We start from the raw sequence: 15,383 nt of genomic DNA on the forward strand, positions 1-15,383 counted from the left end.
CCTGAATCTTTAATCTATGGAAGTTTAACGTTTTGAATGGAATTATGGAAATAAATAAACTTTTCCATGATATTCTAATTGTTTGGAAAGGGTATATATATATACATACATACATACATACACACACACACTTGCTTATATTCATATATATTTACACACACGACTTGCGTACGGCCGTCTGCCGGAACCTAGTTATTTTAGTCCATAAAGTTTTAAATATGAATATTTTTCTTACACGAACGCATCGCTTTACTTCAGAAGGCCTTTATTAACCTGCCAGAGCCGCGTAGAGCACTTTTATCATGGATGGATGCACTTTGATGGATCAGTCAAAGTAAATAATTGTGGCAAGGTCATTTACTGGGTTGTAAAAATTTGACGTCTTATTTGACGATTTAATTGAAGTTAATAATGGTTGACTCTTAGGTTGCACTGGATTCATTTAATGTCTCTTTAAATGCACCACAGTCCACTGGCTCTTAAACACAGATGGCTTTAATATATTCATGGCCCTGATGTGTAACCTTTACTATGTAAACACTCTTACACCTACTTGAAATGATCCTGTGAATGAGTCAAGGGTGTAAGTGAGCCTGCAGCCTTCAGTACAACATCTGGATTTCACCATAGGTGTGCGTCTCAGTTGAGATGACACCAGCTAATATAAGAACTGTCACGAAAAGGACAAATGGTGACATTTAAAAACTTCCCGTGGGTGGTAAATTTGCATGCATCTTAAAGGCAAAACATTTTTTTAAGGTTTAATTTGTCATTTTCAAAGTTTCACAGTACCAGGGGGTCTTTGCTTAACTCATTTCCTTGAAGAAAATGATAAAAATTATTTCTTAACCATGGATGAAAAGCACTAGAAAATTCATTCAAGCAAATCAGATTATCTGCAAGTACGACCACTAAAGCTATTTTGCAAGCACATATTAAGTAATGCCACATTACGACAGCCCAACCAGAATACATTTGGAATCTAAAGGATTGTTGCAACTTCAGGTGCAAATTAACCCATAAAAATAATAACAATAATAATACAAATAATAATAAAATAGGTGAAGAAGTGGTTTATTCCTGATTCAGAACATATTGTACTTTTAGAGTTATGGCTTGTATTGTTAGAAGCTTAACTTACCATTAACTTTCTCCTCAGGATGAATTGTTCTTATTTGCACGCAGATACCCTTTTGCTAGATTTTTAGTGGGTAGCCTTTGTATGACATCAGACCGAAAGTAACTGTACAACTTTCTGCAAAAAAACCCTAAAAAACACTGATACTTTTTTCAAAAAGTCATACAGCTGCCGAGGAGAGGTGTATTATTATGACTTTTCAGACTTGCAATGAAACAGGCCAAAGTTCCCAGACTTGCATTGTAGGTTCCAGTTGTATTCTTGAGACAAGAATATCAGACACCTGGTGTGGGACTTGCAACAAAAAGGAACCACCTAGCATTTAATCACTATCTATAATAACTATCACTCAGAATACCACAGCAACCACATAGCAAAACCCTAGCAACCACCCAAAACACCTGTGGCAGTATTTCAAGCACTACTCGGTTTCTTCAGAAAAGCCATGTAAATATCTAGTGTCCGTATTTATCACATCTGTAGAAGCAGTATTCCACTGAAGATCTCTTTTTTTAATTGCAGTAAATATATACTGTACGCAGCATGACCAGATAATACATGGAGAAAAGCAGAGCTACACAGGGAAAGTACTACATGCTGTATCTTATTACAATCGCTACGGTTCCCTCCACTGCCTGCTGACAATCTATAATAGGTGTCAGTGTGGCAAAGTGTGTTCTAGACACTCGGTGGGGAAACCTTGTTAATCTCCATATGGATATTACCATACTGCACTCGGTGCATGCACACTTTTGAGCCGTCATACTTGAGGTCTCCAGATGTCAATATTGGATTTCGCTTTTACAGAAGCACTCAGATTCCTCGACAAGTTTGAGATGTGGATAATTGGAGGTCGTTAGAGGGGCCGGGAACAAGTAAGGGTGTTATTTTAGTTTTTGCCTGCTTCAGATTATGAATTGCTACATTAACCATAAGTGCAGGTAGAACTGAGGACACACTACATTATGTAGCAAAAAAGTTAACACCTCGTCTCTTCTCCTTCACTGACACAGAAAGACTCTGTCAGCATCTGACGTACATGGGTGGAGGAGACAGCGAGATACCAGAGATGAGCTTGAGTGAAGATTTTAGAAACATGGCCAAAATAGGGGATAATAAAACTATATTAACAGACAGAGCAGCTTTAGTGTCCAATGGAAGCTAAAACACTAAAGCTGCACTGTCTCTGCACATCACTATTATAAAAAACTGGGAAGTTCCTCAAAGCCAAAGTAATAGCCAAAATAACCAATGAAGCAGAACAAAACCTGATGCAGTTTAAACATATTTAAACGCACAAAATAATAGGTCTCTAGGGACTTTAGTTTCTGGCACGTTATGCACGAGCACATCGACCTTCCAACTTTATCTGTAAATGTATTTTGCAAAGTAAAAATAATTACTTTCGGGGTCTGCTTCGCTATATAATCAAGCTCTCCAGAAAGAACAAAAAAATTAAATAAACCATTGCTGTGATCTTGCCATACAACCTATTACAAGCCAATTAATACAGAGACGCGTAAAGAAAGAGGTATCCGTCCTGGGTCATCTTTGGTTGCTGAAGCGTGTCTGAAAGAAGAATGATTAAAGTATAACATTACTTGCATTATAATTATCATGTGAACAATGCACATGTAATCATGCATACGAGAAAGGTTTTAAGAGATGTTATTATAAAGATGTCAGAGAGTGATTTTAGTTCAAGTCAGCATGCAACAGTAATTTTGATCGTCTTTTCTTCATTATTGTGATGTATACACAATTGAAACGGGTTCCGAAACGAGAAAAGAAATGTATAGGGCAGGAGTTGATTTTGTCAGTCAATATTTACTGTATATACACTTAACATTTATAGAGGTAAAATACAAACACAAACAAATACAAAAAAACTGTAATACAGGCAACTTAGGTAAAAAACGAACATCTGATAAATACTTTAATATGACCAGTACAAATGTCCCAGCTGAAGATGAGTCAGTTTTGGTCCCCATTGCAGATGTAGACAGTATCATATTGCTTAAAAGTCTGTTTAAAATCAACAGAACATTTGTTAAAATGTTCCCTCATGTCCCTTTCAAAGGTTTAATACAAAAGGGGAAAGCAATTATGCTTGAATACATTTAATAAGAATCCAACCGACTCGTTCACAAACTACCCACGGTCCCCCCTCCCTACTTCCTATATAAAACAAGACTACTCCTCCACTGCAAAGACAGAAACACATTTATATGGTCACCAAGAAGAACTTTGGGACAATTAAAGCAAGACTACTTCTGAAAAACAAAGCACTTGCCTGCCTCATCAGTAACAACACAGCAGAAATGAAATGTTCCCCAGACACAGGGAACATAATCATCATGTTCATCTGGTGTTAAGGGACGGGGGTGTGTGGGAGGGCCGACAAAAGATTAAATGGGAAATCAAAATGAATGGGAAGAGCAAAAGGGAACAGTGGAAATGAATGGGTGACGAGACAAAATTATAATGCAGGTGATGGAAAATAAATGAAGAGAGGAGGAAGGGAACACGCATGTAAACAGTACATGAAGCAAAAGAGCAGAAGTATTGTATGGATGCATGGGTGCTTTTAGAGGTCATCCCAAGTCAGACAAGAGATGACAATGTGATCCAGGCTGTGTCAATTTCCTTCCAGGGTTACTGTTTGAACCTGTATCCTTATATTAATCATCTATGTGCCATCTAGGACTGTAACCAGCAATATATTGGTGGAGACACAAGCAGATTTTTTTTTACATGAAAGCCCTGGCTGGCACACACTTTATAAGCTGTCAAAAACAGGCTACTGAAAAATCGCTGTGTTTATCTGTCTGCTGAGGATTGTGAAGTCTGTGTCCTCTTCTGGACTCAGCTGAGAGATGGAATGATGAAAGGGAAGGTGAAATGCTTGGGTACGATCTACGAGTCTCTCGTCCATTTCCAGGTGTGGAGTGAACAGTTTAGGGGATCTGAAGCTGCAGTTCTTCTTCCTCATCTTCATCAGGGTCACTATGGGGGCCGTCTGCGTCTTCAGGCCCAAAACGCGTTGAAGCTGATGTAATCATCTTGCCAAAGAGGCCAGGATTCTGCTGGCGCCTTAGCCTTTCCCAAAAAATATAAAAAAAATTAAATAAAATAAATAATAATAATAATATAAATCAAGTAAATACATAAAGACAAACGAGAGGAGGAAAGAAAAAAGAATGAGAAATCCGTAATCACAGTGGAATCAAAAAGTATATTTGGGCACTTAAGCCACACTTAAAGGAGAACTCCGGTCAATTTTAACATTGAGCTCATTTTTTTGTACATTTGGAGTGCTGTCAATACAGAGAACAACGACAAAAATCGGTGTTGCCTACACAGAGTTATTCTATTTTTAAAATTTGCACCCTGTTGACTTCAATAGGGCAAGTACTAAACCTGCTTTTAGCCTCTTAACATCCTTGATGTGTCATTACAAGTGCACAGAAAATGTGAGTGATTCCTTCTGAGTGAACACGAGTGAATCTGACTGCAGTAGATGTAAAAGATATGTATAAAAATGATGTTATTTAAGCCAGCGCAAATACCTGTTTACATCCTGTTTTTCGGTTGAAGTCCAAAGTAGTCGATTGCCGAGTTCACGCGCGTGATCATAGGTAACTAAACCTATGTTAAGAGGCTAAAAGCAGGTTTAGTACTTGCCCTATTGAAGTCAACAGGGTGCAAATTTTAAAAATAGAATAACTCAGTGTAGGCAACACCGATTTTTGTCGTTGTTCTCTGTATTGACAGCACTCCAAATGTACAAAAAAATGAGCTCAATGTTAAAATTGACCGGAGTTCTCCTTTAATGTAAAATCACTGCATTAGATGAGAACAAATAATCAAGTGTCATTTAAACAGATAAAGTACAAGCATACATTTTAAGTAAAACATTTCAGTTTAATTTTTAAATTATAAACAATAATTTTGTAATGTACTCTTCAAAACGACAGTAGAAAGTCTGAGTCAAGTCAAGTCAAGTCAAGTATATTTGTATAGCGCTTTTCACAATACAGATTGTATCAAAGCAGCTTCACAGTATTAAATTAAAATAATACAACAAGAAAGTTGTATTATATACCTGAGAAAAGGTATAGCATCATTTGTCACTGTTGATTTCATATTAAGTTGTTCATACACTTTTAAATGGAGCTTTAGCCACTGTAAGTAACTTTAAGTCATGAGGATTCTTGTTATCTTCATTACGTCAATTAAAATAAGAACAAGAAACAAGAAAAAGGAGCTCTAAGAATTATAGTAACTGTTCATCTCCATTATTACTGGCAAACAATAATAATACATGCTAATGGATAAATAAAATGCATCAGTTCAGCAATAGCTGAAGCCAATACTGCATCAGAAAAGAAACATGGGAAAATGCAAATTAGCTCAGAATGAGTCACCAGTGGGCAAATTAATGGAATAAAGCATAGTTTTTTATGATGAGGATTTATATGATATCTGAATACACAAAACAGGTGGTCATTAGCACAGACAGTTCTTTCTGACAACACTCTTTTAATGCCCATCCTTTTTCTTTTGGACTTTTTCGCTCTGTTTTGTGTCTCTATTCTTGTCAGACACTGTATTTGTATGTTTTTGATGTAATAGTAAGGAAATATTGGCCCTGTGGAGTGTTAGGAAATATTTCCTGGCCATTAAAGTGCTGCTGGGGTAAACAGACGAGGTAAAACAATCACAACAACAAATAATACAGAAAAAGAACAAGAGGTTGATGTAAGAAATGGAGGGAGAGAGAAAAAACCCTCTTGTCTTTGAACAGCTGATGACTCACTATATTGTTAGTGTTTGAATAACTGAACAGATGAAAAGCTTCTCTGGGTGTATTCAGGGGTGTATAAGGGCCCAGGATCCTCCACAGAAGAGGGACCTACTGTCAGGAAACACTAAACATTGCTAAATTACACATTACACTATTTTGACCACAGTGGCTCACTCACAGAGGCTAAAAGCTTTTTGAGTCCAAAGCTTCACAGGGCAACAATTTTCACTAGAGATCATAAATACAGAGACGCATACAAATAGTGAAACAAAATTGATTCTTGTTGAGCCCACACAGTGACTCATGTCTTCAGGGTTTATCATGAATATTTTAGCATTTTAACATTTGGGTGGCAGATAAATAACATGGACACAATTATTTAAAATCTAAATACATGTAAAAAGGATATTTTTTCTTGTAGTTTTCTGTCAGTTCTAGATAGTTCTTCAAACCAAAATCACCAGAGACTAAAATACTGTGTGTAATAATTACTGACTGTGTGATTCTTATCTTATAAATGTTATATATTTATCTATATGTGTATATATATAATATAATATATTTTAAAATGCAGTTTATTCCACTGAATGTAACACAGCATGATCCTTCATTAATCATTTTAATATGCTCAAGTAACATCTTATCATCAATGTAACGATGTAATCTTGTAATGTAATGTAAACTGATATTTCCTACTTTCACACTACAACAAAAGATATACTGTAAATAACTGGCTTGAAATCATTTTTTTGTGTGAAAATACTAACGTGCCTAATACTTTTGCACAGTACTGTATATGACTGCTGTCGTTGCTTGACATTTCATGCCAACTACTCATTTACAATTTAAGATCTGATCAGCAACTCTGCTAGCCTTTTATTCTTCAAATTGTTCATTGAGGCAAAGAATAAACTCAGGCCCTCAGGCATATTATCTGTTCTGTTTTGATGTAAAACATTACACCATCATTTAGGATGTGGAATTGACTTTCTGCACTACCAAACCAATGGAAAACCAATGTGACCAATAGGAAAGCAGCAATGTAATTGTTCTACCCCAACAGTACTGGCACAGAGACATGTACAATAAAGAACATGTCAGTCAGACAAAGCAACCGTGAAATCACGACACCAATGTCACGTGCATGATAATCCCATTCTACACCACAGACATTTTCATTATCCTTTGATTTATTTATTAATATATCCCCTTCTTCAACTCCCCCATACATAACGCAGAGATACTCACTCCCTTTCTCTATTTCTCTCTGCCACACAAAGCTGATGAGTTGCCTGTCACTCAGTGGAGGTGTGCTTTAAGTGCCTGCCTTTTAATGTCTGTACACTCAGATAAGAATGCAACTGGCGAGCTACATTAAAGCTGCATAGATCCACACCATCAGCTCTCTCGATCTGATCTATCTCACACAAAGCCCCATCACCATGTCTCCGTCTTTGTGCAGCTCATTCCTCCACGCAGAACCGTATCTGGCACATTCCTCAGAGCTTTCAAGCAATCGGGTCTACTATCAGACTACTGGCAGGAGTGCACTGCTATACTGTTAGTATATCCATGTCTTTGCGTATGAAATTCATTGCATTCATACCAGATAATGGTTATTGCAATGATTTTTTATATCAGTCTTAAGAAAAGCCATAAGAGAGCAACCTCACACTTAAATTTTAAAGAGATAGTTCACCCAAAAATTTAAATTCAGTCATCATTTACTTACCCTCATGTCATTCCAAACCTGTATGACTGACTTTCTTCTGTGGAACATAGAAGATAATTTGATAAATGTGTTTTTTTTTCCCGTTCATCCCATTCACAACGTAAATCAATGATCACCAAAACTGTTTGACAACTAATATTCTTCCAAATATCTTCTTTTGTGCTCTGCAGAAGAAAGAAAGTCATACAGGTTTGGAACGAAAATTAATAAATGACCACAGAATTAGCATTTTTGAGTGAACTCTTCCTTTAAATGCTGTACGTTGTTTGAGCTATTTGAAAGGTGTTGTGTTTTTTTAAACCACAAACAGACCATGAGGGTTACAGTCACAACAAAGTGTTCAACGCATGTGGCATATGTGACACGCCTGATTGTAAATGCAGACCTGGTAGGCTTCTCTGCTTCCTGCAGGGATTAGGAGCATTGTCTGCCCTCATATATCGATTTACACACAAAGTTTATGATTATAGACTGAAGCACATACAGTCATTTACCATCTACTCTCTGTAGAGGCCGAGGTAGAGAGAAAGAGAGAGGAAGAGACAGAGAGACATGAATAAAAAGAGAGAATTAGAGCAAGGACCTTAGCAGACAGGACAACAACGAGTAGACGGAACAACAAGAAGCCACTAAGGGTGAAACAGAGATGAAAGACAGTGAGTTCACAGCTTTCCAATGAAGAAAGAAGCAAATAGGCACGGTGGGGGTGCCAAATGTTGCTGCCGGTGGGCTGAGCAGAGCTGCTGTCTCATGCTGCGAGACTAACAGACAAACACGGCCGCTGAGAGCAGGACAGCGGGCGAGAGGAGCCAACCTCAATCATGAGATCTGATCCTTTTCTGCGTGTCCACTGCGCCCACAGCAGATATTGTGGTTTATGCCGGTATTCTTGCTGCAGGACATAAAGTGGGCGGAGTCACAGGCAGCTGAGAAATGATGCGACTCTGAACTTCCTGTGGCGTTAGATATGGGTATGAACTCTAAGTCAACTCAGCGACTGAAGCACTATCAGTTCCTTAATGCTGTCATTTCCAGCCTTCTCCTGTCACCTTGACAACGCTTACTCCAAATCAGCCTCTAGACCATCCTCGGTCTCCATGACAACTTGGACAAGCGCTCAACTCCATCTGTCACCCTATCCCCCATGGCCTGCTCCTCTCTTCCTCAATCGCTGCGCTAGTGCTGAACCCTGGCCCACCTCTCAGAGGGACGGTCGGAATGTTCTCGCATCCTTTCTTCAACAACTCTTTCATATTGAAGATTGGCACTCGCTGACAGCCTAGTGAGCAACCTTTTCTCCCAATAGAGCATTTTAGTTTAGTTTTTGAGCAAACTCAAATATATGTTTTGTGTATATATATATAAATAAATGTGGCACCTCAAATTTAAGTCTATGTAAACATGCTTTTTTATTAAATCATTTAGCAATGAAAGTGCATCTTCCTTGAAAGTACAATGAAAACTTTCATTAACTTAAAAGTGTTTAATGAAACCATTAAGGGACAGGATTCGTTCCAAACTGTAGACATGCATGAAACCTCAAACTTAGGATTTTCCCAGGCAAAAGGAGGGACAAGAATATCACTAGCCTGGTTTCCATATCAGATTTGCACAAAACCTTTGCGATATTTTCTAAATGTCGATAAAAAACTATTGCGAATCCATTAAAGCTCCAATATGTAGGGATTTTGTAATAAAATTTCCAAAAATAACTTGCACAGTGTGATATATTTCCTCCAGTTATGTACTTACAATATCTCAAAAGTCTCCAAAGATTTTTTATTTCAGAGAAATTCCGATTTTAAATAACTGGCCGTCCCGGAAAAGAAATGTCGCGCCTCAGTGACGCAATGTCCGCTCTCTCTATCCTTCTTTCCGACCATGTGATAGGATATTCCACCACACCGGATTTTTTTTTTTTTTTTTTTACAACTTTATTGAGGTTTTTTTCTTATCACAATAAACAATAAAGACATCTGACAAAGAATAAAAAAAGGAATAAAATAAAAAATATGACCCACCACACCGGAATATCGCATGGTCAAATGCGGAAGTGGTGGTTAAAGCGTTATAGCCATAGACTGTATGGTTATAGCTGTTATGGATCACGAACTCTTTGGCGAGTATTGAAGTGCCAACAAAACAAAAGCGTCCATATTCGGATACACGCGGAGTCACGGACTGTGTGACAAACGGAGGAATAAAACCCGGATAAATATCGGCAGGCGTTTTCGAGATGGAGAGAGCTGCGCGTCTGGACTTGTCAGAGACTCTCTCGCGAGTGTATTGAGACAGGTAAGACATGCAACTGTCAATAATAGCACTTATAAACAAAGTTATATTGCTCTTTGTACTTTGGTAAGGCTTTTTATCACGTGTGGTGACCGAGATTATGGCAGTACAATTACAATCGGAGATGATGTTAAAAAAAATATTTAGTCATTACTTGCAAATGTTCGTTCAAATTTACTTTTAGATATTGGTTTGAACACGTTAAACAACACGGCATTAACCATAAAAAACGTAAAACTGCACAACATTAACCAAACAAATCATTTGACAAATAGCTGTATGTTGTAACGGGATAGCCTAATATAGCATAACATTTCACGTCCCTTGCAGTTCATTAATTATGATGACATAAAATAATACGATAAGACATACAGGTAATACAAAAACGAATAAATTACCTCATCCGTGATCATGATTCATTAATTCCATTTAGATACATCGCTAGATGGTGAAAACGCATTATAAACCACATCTCCCATCGTCACCTCCTTCATAGCGTCATCAAGCTTCGCCTTTGTTATTGTTGGAAACTGCGCCCTCTTGTGGTCAAATACCAAAGTCACATACTGGAGCTTTAACCGAAGTTATGCATAAAAATATACTTTACCTCTCGCGATAAGTCATTCCAAAAATAATGGCAACGGATGTTTACGTATCACAGCCATTATTTTTAATCGAAGGAGACGTAGGGTATATTTATCCTACTATCCTTTCCAAGGAAAGTCCCTTATACTTGGCAGCAGCTGGATGAGGTGTTTCTCCCTCCTATCTGCTTCAAGGTCTTGATAAATTGTGGCATTTCTTTGTTGTTTAGAATCCAGTATTCTCGTAATACTTTTATCTTTTATGAGTTTAATAAAGAACTCTTGTCTCGTCTTCTGTCCAAACATAACGTGTCATCTTTAAAGAATGATTGACTTTTACTTACGCCAGGTGACCTGTAAAAAGTGTTTCCATTGCAGTTTTGTAAAATATTCCTTTTTCGAATGGCCTGAAAAACCACCTCGCGAGTTTTTGCAAAATTGATGTGCTTCCATTGGGCATATTTTCAATTCGCAATTTCAATTTGTGCAATTTAAAAGGTAATGGAAACGCAGCTACTGAGACATGGGGGGGAGCTCTGTTGAAATGGATCAGTATGCGACGACACAAATCAGTAACAACCACTCCATACGCTCCTTACATTTTTTTCATGAAATGAAAAGATCGCCTTTAAATCACAATGCCTCAACAGTCTAGACTAAATCCAACTGACATCTCTTCCTATACCCACAAAGGAAAGTTAGCCGTGTGCAAATCCAATGTGAAGAACCCAATCTGCAAGGCTGCATTTTTTAGTAAAATTACTTTTGTTTTCATGACAATCTCATAATTTATTCATATGTATCAACACAGGTGTGACTTGGAGGAATTATGCTTTGAGAATGTCTTAATCATTAGAAGCTTTTCATCAGTCTCTACAAACACCACCATGCCGACATGCCTGTCACTGTTCTCTCCAGCTGCGGGGGGCCCGAGCCCACAACACTGCTTCAAGTCTCCCTGTTACTACGGTAACCCACAGCCAGGCAGCCTGGGATTGGCTGCGGGTAGGTGCAAGCCTGAATGCAGGCAGAATAATGAGAGAGAGACTTAAAGAGAGAACGGGCTGAGGGAATCGTTGACAGTTTACCCTATAAACCTGCCATCTTATTCATGATGTTGTGTAACAGAAGCTTATCCTGTATTCATTACTGATCAAAAGAGATCTGAACTGAACAAAATATTCTCAAACGGATCACACAGTTGACCTGGTACAGAGATACTTCAGAGTCAGTGCGTGTGCATATATTTATGTGGTTACCTGGATTGTAGGTGCTCCAGCTGAACTTGTAGGTTCTCTGACTGCTCCACCTGCTCATCCAGGGATCTCTGTAGCTTTCTGGTCTGATTATGAGCCTCATCCAACTGAAACAATTGCATAATACATAGTTTATATATATATATATATATATATATATATATATATATATATATATATATATATATATATATATTTACGTGTTGTCAACATAGCATACATTCATTGATCATAGCAAACGTAAAGATTTGGTTTTCTGTGATTTACTAAAAATTGTTGCTGAGAATTCTGCTGATTTAAATATATCACTAATGCAATGCTATCTAACTGCTGATCAAAACTGTGAAAATGACTTGAGACAGTCAGGAGAGATAGGAAGAATGGGTTGAAAATTAAACATCTAATAAATTTATGTTATAATTGTTTGTTGTCCTAGCAAAGATTAATTTATCTCTGTATAATTTTGTAAAGTAACAGCCGAATCAATTTGTTGTAAAGTTTAAACATAACATAACATAACATAACATAACATAACATAACATAACATAACATAACATAACATAACATAACATAACATAACATAACATAACATAACCCACAGAATACACCCCAAATAATTATAAATTTAATTTTGAGCAAGTGCTTTGGTTGACCTCATCTTCAGCCTGGCCCAGCTCTTTCTTCAGCTCCTCCACCCTCAGTCTGAGTTTCTTAACTTCTGTCTCATGCTGTTCCACACGCCGGTTAGCATGTGCTAGCTCAGCCATCTTCTCCTGGTACTGTTTTTTAACCTTGGAGTGGACGTGCCGCAAATCTGCCAACTCCTGCAAGAGAGCAGATGCATTGACACCATGTTCTAGATACAAGACAGCTGAGAACTCCATCATCATAATCACCCACCTGTATACTGCTTAGTGACAGTAACTGTTTCATATAATTTGACACAGAATCAATATAAAAATGTGTGTTTGTGTGTGTTAAGGGGGTATTATATACCTTATAAACCTGGCTCATTAATATTAATCAGGGATCTAGCTATATTGGGATTATACTCTATTATACTCTACTGATGGTACATTCACAGGTTTGCAGAAGCTGTTTGGCCTGCAAGAGTTTTTCTCTTTGCACTGCAGCCAAGCAAAACAAAGCTCATAAATATAATGATTATTGCCCGCTTGTGAGGTATTATCTGTAAAAACTCTAAAAATGTTCTATAATGGTTACTACACCAGTGCTGTTAACATTATGCAGTGAAATAAAACAAAACATTCTGAGCTCATTTTCAATATGCCTAGTTTAAAGGGGTGGTATAATGCCCCTTTTTACAAGATGCAAAATAAGTCTCTGATGTCCCCATAGATCATTTTTATAGCATGTTAAAATTGTCCCTTTTTGAGGGTGAGAAAAAAACGCTTTGTTTTGTGCGTGTCCCTTTAAATGCAAATGAGCTGCTGCTCCCGGCACAGAGGGCGGAGCTACAACAGCTCGCGTCATTAGCAGCTTGCAGACACACACTAAAATGTCAGAAACTGTTCTGCCTTTTATGTTCAAACCGGAGTCGGACAAAGATGGAGAGACTCAAGAAGAAGTGACAACATGTAGAATGCAACAGGACGTTTCTGAATGGTTAGTTGATTAATTTATGTAGCTGATGTGGAGTTAACTATCTTCAAGTCATTGATTAGCATATTCTGTCATGATAATCTATAAAAATCGCTCGTGTGGGAACTGTTGTAAGATGCCTACAGAGTGACATGCTATTGCATTTGTGTTACGTATACTGTATTGCAATAAATGTGAAAAGACGAATGCGATAGCTTGAGCAGACTCACAAATGTGCTCTACTACAACAACTCTTCCTCTTGTTGCGTGTTTCCAGGGGCAGAGTTTATGTCAATTTTAGGGTTAGTAGTGTCACTAACCCGAGAGGAAGCTTGTATAGTCCCTACCAGCCGTTTGTTTTAGTCCTTAAAAAGTGATTTCTGTAAAAGAAAATATCTACCTTTGCTAGTTTGAACTTTGAGCGTCGTAAATTTGCAGATGTTGTTTATGCTCAAACAGCAACATTACACACTAACTAAAGTTAAAAAGTGAAATCATAATCAACCACCCCTTTAAAGTAAACATTTTCACAAGGCCATCAAGTGGATATCCTTTTTGAACTGGTCACATAGCTATTAACTTATCAGTAATGAAAATAAAGTTGATTACCTTCCTAGGCATTAATAAAAAGGACACTGTGCTTCAGTTCCCATAACAACACAAGGGATTGTGATGGGGAGCCCAAGTCATATCTAATCAACAAATAAAACACGACCAACAAAGAACATCATGTTGCCAGCAGAAGGTGCATTGCCCCCTATAGCGTTTGTTTTCTTCTCTTATTATTATTATTCTGCTCCCATTGGAGATTATTGCAGACTATAGAGCAGTAGAGTAAAAAAGTTTAACACAGTAATACGTCGTTTGTATTATACAAAGTTGTAAAATGTAGCCCATCATGGCTCAAAGGAACAGTGTGTTGGATCTATTTTCTATTACAATTGAATACTTTTGCTCTGCCTCATTTTTTATACCATTTTTGGGAACAGTGTAAATAAAACAGCAATGCAGAAGTGTTCAACTATACTTTTTATATTATGAAAGCCTTGGAAGAATCTCTTTACATACCATCTTGAAAACCACTCAAACCCACCACAAGAAGCTGTGCCCTGATTAGGATCCAGAAACCACAGCCTCAAGTATTTAAATCAGACAAGACAAACTAACACTGACAATGTATTCTGTATCCGGGTATTTGTCCAAGTCGATCTTAATGTTAGACAAGACCAGACCTCTGAAGAGAGACAGTTTCTGGTATGCGCTATACCACAGCCCATATATTAAACAACGAAGAAAAATGAAGACAAAACAAACTAATGTAAATAAAGAGTGCATGTGGAACAGTCGAAAAAAACACTCGGGATGATAGAAACCCCTCCTAATCTATGGATATGTATATATATATATAAATGTTTTTTTTTTTGTTTTTTTTATTTTTTTATTAAAACACACAACCAAACAATCTCTTTACATTTCAACTTTAACACTGAAGCCCAATTCTCCATTCAGGCATTTTTTCATTCTCATTCTGAGAGCAAGAATACAATGATTTTTAACTCTGTTTTTTACATTTACACTACCTTTCAAAAGGTTGTGGTCAGTAAGATATTCTTTAAAGAAATGTAAATATTTTAAATACAGCAAGTACTGTATGCAAATGACAGTAAAGACATTTATAATGTTACAAAAGATCTCCATTTCAAATAAATACTTTCTATTTGTAATTATAAAAAATAATAAAAAAAAATAAAAAAAAAAACAATCACGGTTTACACAAAAAAATATATTAAGCAGCACAACTGTTTTCAAAACACTAAACCAGCTCATGTGATACTGAAGACTGGAGTAATGATGCTGCACATTTAGCTTTGCCATCAGAGGAATAAATTATCAAATTGTAATAACATTTCAAAATATTACTGCATTTTTTTTAATCAAGTAAAGGCAGCCTTGGTGAGCATGAGAGGCTTAA

General features: G+C 37.1%; 1 protein-coding gene across 1 annotated transcript in view; it reads right to left on the reverse strand.

The window, feature by feature from the left end:
• Positions 1-2,946: 2,946 nt before the first annotated feature.
• Positions 2,947-15,383, reverse strand: part of ccdc102a (coiled-coil domain containing 102A) — a 75,961-nt gene continuing 63,524 nt past the window's right edge. The window contains exons 7-9 of the mRNA XM_081359053.1: positions 12,463-12,633; positions 11,813-11,916; positions 2,947-4,237 (exon numbers count right to left, since the gene is read on the reverse strand). Of these exons, the coding sequence (XP_081215179.1) occupies positions 4,096-4,237; positions 11,813-11,916; positions 12,463-12,633 (417 nt within the window). The 3' untranslated portion in view covers positions 2,947-4,095. The remainder of the gene's footprint in view (positions 4,238-11,812; positions 11,917-12,462; positions 12,634-15,383) is intronic.

The sequence above is a fragment of the Scardinius erythrophthalmus genome (genome assembly GCF_964197995.2).
Source record: "Scardinius erythrophthalmus genome assembly, chromosome: 2".
Classification (NCBI taxonomy): Eukaryota; Metazoa; Chordata; class Actinopteri; order Cypriniformes; family Leuciscidae; genus Scardinius; species Scardinius erythrophthalmus.